At 42.1% G+C, this 5522-nt stretch overlaps 1 protein-coding gene across 2 annotated transcripts; it reads left to right on the forward strand.

Annotated features, from left to right (window-relative positions):
* The first annotated feature begins 647 nt into the window (after nucleotides 1-647).
* On the forward strand, nucleotides 648-4260 carry SFR1 (SWI5 dependent homologous recombination repair protein 1). Of its 2 annotated transcripts, none has more exons than XM_047072702.1 (4): nucleotides 648-713; nucleotides 1438-1559; nucleotides 2163-2573; nucleotides 3617-4260. In XM_047072702.1, the coding sequence occupies exons 2-4, from the start codon at nucleotides 1464-1466 to the stop codon at nucleotides 3806-3808; spliced, it is 699 nt and encodes a 232-aa protein (XP_046928658.1). In that variant the 5' UTR covers nucleotides 648-713; nucleotides 1438-1463; the 3' UTR covers nucleotides 3809-4260. The 2 variants fall into 2 exon arrangements, with proteins under 2 accessions (XP_046928658.1, XP_046928657.1); XM_047072701.1 differs by lacking the exon at nucleotides 648-713 and adding an exon at nucleotides 720-842.
* The last annotated feature ends 1262 nt before the right edge of the window (nucleotides 4261-5522 follow it).

A 5522-nucleotide genomic window follows, 5' to 3' on the forward strand; every position in this document is an offset into this window, starting at 1 on the left:
TTTCTAACATGTTTGGTTCTCAACCGGCCGCGTAACCCAGCGCTGGTCTTTTGTGGTCTCTGCCTCAGGAGGGCTTACAGCCTTGAATTTAAACCACAGCCGGCTCTGCGGCTTTTCCTCCCGCCCCGTCTGAGGAAGGACCATTGCTGTGGTGAGCGAGGGCGGACACCATCGAGAAGCAGGAAAATGGGGGGGGGCGGTGTTGGGGGGACGCTGAGACGTACTTCACACACCAAAAAACCAGGAAGCTGGAAAAGAAGGCAAGGCCAGGAAAGAGGAGGGACAAGACGCCCGGGAAAGAAGCACGCCCCTCCCCGCCCCCCCCCTCCCGCTCGGAAGCCGTCAGTCTTCCCAAGCTCAGCCGGGCCCGCCCCCGACGCCTGCGGAGGCTCGCGGCCACGCGCGCACAAGACCACAGCTCTTTGGCGTTGGGCGGAGCAGAGCTGCGAGCGTCCTCCGACCGGGCCAATCACGCGTCTCTGTCGGCTCCGCGAGGCCCAGCTCAGCCTCCACCCCTTCACGGGCTCTCGGGGCCGCGCGCGCGCACGCACGCAGTCCCACTTCTTGGATGCTAGACCGCGCGGAACTGAACGCGTCGGTCTATCTGGCCAATCGCGCGTCTCTTCCGCCTCCCGTGAGGCCCCGCCCCTGGGACGGGACCGGCTGCGGCCGCGGCGGCGCGCATTTTTTCCTCTGGGGGAAGGCGAAGAGAGGTAACGTGCCGGCAGCCGCGAATGTCGCAGAGCGGGGCTGCTTCGGCGTCGGTTGTGGAGTCTAGTAGAACTCCCTTTCCGCGGTCAGGGGACCTCTCAACCCATCCTCTGACCTGAGATCTTTCCAGGGTTAGTGTGGGTTTTCTGCTGTGGTGGGAGGAAGGAAGGAACTCCTCCCTGTCCCCAGCCCCCAGTAAAATTGATGCCTTTGTTTGAGGAAACGAACTTAGGCCAACTCCCTTTCAGGGTTTAATTGCTACTCGACACAGACGTGTATTTATCTGCGTTTGTGTTGCTGTTCCTCAGGCATGGTTTCTGGTCCCAAGAGTTTTTTAGGGTTTAAGGTAGTGTGACATGGTTATGTTTTCCGAGTCAAGATTTCAGTTATATTTCCTTTCATGGTAAAGGTGGTGTAAGAAATTAAAGAATTCCTGAAGAATTCCAAGGTGGTTGTTCTCCCCAGCCCCCACATGGCAGATTTGAAGATGGATAGTGTTTACACGAGATGCTTGTTAATTTGCCCCGAAAAAAACTAGTAGTCTTAGTTATTTAGGAAGGTAAATGGAAAACTGTAGAAAGCCTAAGAATGAATCACAACTAAGTGAAATAGTTGCTGGCCTACTTGCGGCTGTTATACATACAACAATAAGTTCTTTTACAAAAACTGAGTATATAAAGGTGTGGGTTAATTTTATTTACGTTCTGATTTTTTTTTTTTTTTTAGAGGTAAACCAAGATTTCATTTTCAAGATGGAAAGCCCATCCTACTCGGCTGTGATTTCACCTAGCACTCCACGGGACTGTGCCAATCCACCCTCTCCCTGTACAAGTAGTTCAAGAAAACAAGTACGAGTATCTTAGTTCTTTGAGTGGAGCTAGTCATTATGTCTAGGCACTGGGCCAGTAGTGGGTTTAATTCTACTGGAGGTTGTTAATTTACATAATGTGTAGATCAAGAAGTAGGTATTTTAGTAACTATTAAACAGTTTCAGGTTTTTATTCTTAGCTAATGGGTTTGACTCCCTGCCCCCCCCCCCCCAGATTTTCATCTTGAATCAATTATTTTCGTTTAGTTTCAGATCAGGTTATTACAAAATTCCAAATTGAGGAAGTTTGAATCTGCAGTATTCTGAAGGTCTTTGGCGGCAGGATCTAGGTCTTTTCCTTAAGCACTCATTAGTGTCAGGCACGTGCTAGTTGCTGAACAAATGTTTGTGAAGAACGGGGTAAGTGTCTCAACACTATTTTAGAAGGGTGCTGACTTTGCTAAAATGAAAAGAATGAAATTAATGGGGCTTGCAGGAATTAAAGACATTTTGTGATGGTTACTTTAGATATATGGAGATATAAAGCCATCTAGTGGTGTCTCCTGTTGTAAGGTATTTATTTCTAGTTGATTTACTTATATGAGAATGTTTCTCTTGATTAAGGTTTTGTGCTTTTTTCCAGCCTATGAGTGCAACACTTAGAGAACGATTAAGGAAAACAAGATCTTCATTTAATTCCTGTGATAGTGTGGTAAAACGTCTTAAAGTAGAGAATGAAGGGAATGATCAGACTTTTTCCAAGAAACCAGCATCTTCAACAGAAGAAAACTGTTTGGAATTTCAGGAAAATTTTAAACACACAGACAATGAATTTGAAGAAAGTACATATTTGAAAAATACCTTCAAAAATATCAGTGCAAGTGAATCTCAATCACTTGACACTGAGTCACGAAGTGATCTCCAAAGTGGCTTTGTGAATGAGGATCTTCCCAAACAAGGATTAAGTGAAGAAAGAGCAAAATTGATGAAGCAGATTGAGGAGAAAGAAGACCTTCTTCGGAGGCTAAAACTAGTTAAAATGTATAGATCAAAGGTGAGAATAATTTCAGAACCATTTCTTTTTTTGTTTTAATTTTTAGATAAATGATAATTTCAAAGAGAAAATAAGTTTATTTTAGCATAATGAGCAGTAAGCCAAATATCCAGAAACCTGGCTTCCCACAACTGTAACCCAAATGTTACAGATTTAGAGGAGAGTAGGTCTCTCAACGCCAGATACAACTCTAAAAATTGCCAGCTCTCATTTAATACGTAGTAGAAGCTTTTCTCTCTAGTTTCCAGCCTGTAGGAAGTATTAGTACCAAAAGATAGATGCAAGTACAACGACAACAGAAGTGACAGCTGCCAGTGAATGATTATAAAAGCTAAAATTGGGCCACAGAGTACAATAAAAAATACTTTTAGTAATAATCTTGTGTTCTTCCAAATTGTTAAAATGTCCCAGGTATTTTGTTTGCTAAAAACAACAAATATAAATTAGATTTTAGACTTCAGCCCAGATAGGTTGAATTCCATAGAAGTTGGGCACTTGGAAGAAGATAACCTTTAATTACCTCGATCACTCACAGGTACGTACGTAGTTCCTCCTCCTTCCCCGGCAGTGTGGAGTAATTGGTAGGATAGTGTGTCTTATTTGCTGTCTTGAATTTTTAGGATTTTACTAAATATAACTACTTGGGTTTTAATTTATATTTATATTAAGTTGAATATTTTCATTTTTTTTAAAGTACAGCTGTAATAAAGGTTTTGTTTTGTTTTGTTAACCTATATTGTTGCTTCTCTACATAGTTTTGTCCTACTTCATGATTTGATTTGTCCCTGAGGGTAAGTAAGGATGGTCTAGAGCTTGGACCGAGCAAAATGCAACTCAACCTGAGTTGTCATTGTAACCATTCTACTTAAAACCATCCTACTTTTGCTTGAGTAGAAGTCCCAATCCTGACCAAGTATGTTACCCCTTAAACCTACTCAGTCGACTAATTTAACAACTTTCATTAAGTATGTTAAAAAAGTACGTTAAAATGTTAAAGTATCTAGCTATTGACATATCTTTATTTTATTTTTTTCCTATTTCAGAACGACCTGTCTCAGTTGCAGTTGTTAATAAGGAAATGGAGAAGCTGTAGCCAGCTATTGCTTTACGAGTTGCAGTCAGCTCTGTGCGAGGAGAACAAGAAACTCAGCCTGACTCAGTTGATAGACCACTGTGGGTTAGATGATAAATTGCTACACTATAACAGAAATGAAGAAGAATTTATGGGTGTTTAATTCATAATTTTTTCTCTAGAATATTTTTGAGAATTCCCACTTAAAAGATACTTCATACATTCAATTTAAAGGGAAGGTAGAAACATAAGGGCTTAGAGAAAGGTATCTTGATGAATATCCATTTAGAGCAATTTATTTTGGTTATTTTAATCAATTTATTTTGGATAAATTTTCCAAAGATAACTTGACATTTAAAGAAACGTAAAAAATTAAATCATGTTTAAAAAATAATCTGGGCATTTCTGGAAGTCAATTTTAATACATTGTTTTGTTGGATAAAAAAGTTTTATTTTAAATGTTAAAAAATAGTTCAGTCTGGTGAATGTCTAAACCTAACGTGGTCTAAAAATGCCTGTCTGTGTCCTAAGTTTATGAACCTTGTTTCCATCTATTTGCCACATATTTCTATCTGGATGGTATAGCAGGTAATTAAACTTGTTCATATATCCAAATATTATATTCGTCCTGTCTTCAAATTTGCTTTTTGTATTCTTCATGTCATTTAGTGAAATGGCTGTCTGTCTCTTGCAAAACAACATATCCTTAACCCCACTTCAAGACCTACAAGGTCCTTCACATTCGTCTACTTTTCTAGCTTTTTCTCAGTTTGTAATGACTCCTCAGCCAGAAACCCACATTGATAGTGTCATGTTTCTGGCTGCTGTGTTACCTGTGATGGCTGTACACAGAATATGACTCAAGCTGGCCCAGATGGAGAATTGAAATTGGGCTGAGGAAAAGAAAGCCCTTTTTTTTTTTGTGGCTGAAGCTGTTGTAGGTAAACTTGGAAGCAGAAAAGCTAGCATACTAAGGATAGTGTGTGATCTTACTAAGAAAGGCAGAGATGATAGATGGAGAGAGAGCTCTGTAGATCAGTGGCTTGTTGGTTCTAACTTCCGGTCCTTCCTGAGGGCCTTCTGGATTTCTGCTTTGAGGTCCTTTTAAGGGCTAAAACAGCTTTACTTAGTTAAAAACATCTTGAAAGAAAGTACTTCCCTACTAGTAGGTAAATAGCCAATACCCCGAAGCCCTTCCTCTTCCAAGTGTACTCCCATGTTTTTTAAATTGTTTTTAATGTTTATTTATTTTTGAGAGAGACAGAGAGACAGAGCATGAGCAGGGGAGGGACAGATAGAGAGGGAGACACAGAATCCTAAGCAGGCTCCAGGCTCTGAGCCATGGACCGTGAGATCATGACCTGAGCTGAAGTCGGATTCTTAATCGACTGAACCACCCAGGTGCCCCAAAGTGTACCCATTTTTGACCCAGTACTGCCCCATGATCTAACAAACTATTAATATTCGGCATAGCAGGAAACCTTCAGACCCTGGTCTTACATCCATTCTAATTGTTAGTGTCCACCCCCCTCGCCACATACCCTTCTCTCACCACACAAATTCCTGCCTTCTATACACTGCCATTGTCACTAGTTGCTGTGAACCCAAGAGGACTGGCCTAGGCCTCTCATGGGCCTCCTGTGACCCTGAGATTCCTGAATAGGCATCCCTGGGGACCTGTGCTGTTTTGAGCCTATAAGCCTCCCCTGCTGCTTGCTGCTCAGCCAGAGGGCCTAAATGTGGCATGAGAAGTGGTTTCCCTAGCAATGGTACTGGCATTTGGCTGCAGCTACTCACTGTTGATTAGCCCATCCCCTAAAGTCACCCTTACATGTCCACTTGGAGGAACTATAGCATCAGTGGGACTCTGGTTCTGG

This window comes from Lynx rufus, unplaced genomic scaffold (assembly GCF_022079265.1).
Source record: "Lynx rufus isolate CCGP_SWC_20201006 ecotype Redwood Valley unplaced genomic scaffold, mLynRuf1.p SCAF_11, whole genome shotgun sequence".
NCBI classification, from domain to species: domain Eukaryota; kingdom Metazoa; phylum Chordata; class Mammalia; order Carnivora; family Felidae; genus Lynx; species Lynx rufus.

Bases quoted from the DNA above. Each gene is read 5' to 3' on its own strand.
- SFR1 (XM_047072702.1), top strand. From the start codon at position 1,464: ATGGAAAGCCCATCCTACTCGGCTGTGATTTCACCTAGCACTCCACGG. The intron at 1,560-2,162 runs GTACGAGTATCT...GCTTTTTTCCAG, and splicing joins CAAGTAGTTCAAGAAAACAA to CCTATGAGTGCAACACTTAG. The intron at 2,574-3,616 runs GTGAGAATAATT...TTCCTATTTCAG, and splicing joins TTAAAATGTATAGATCAAAG to AACGACCTGTCTCAGTTGCA.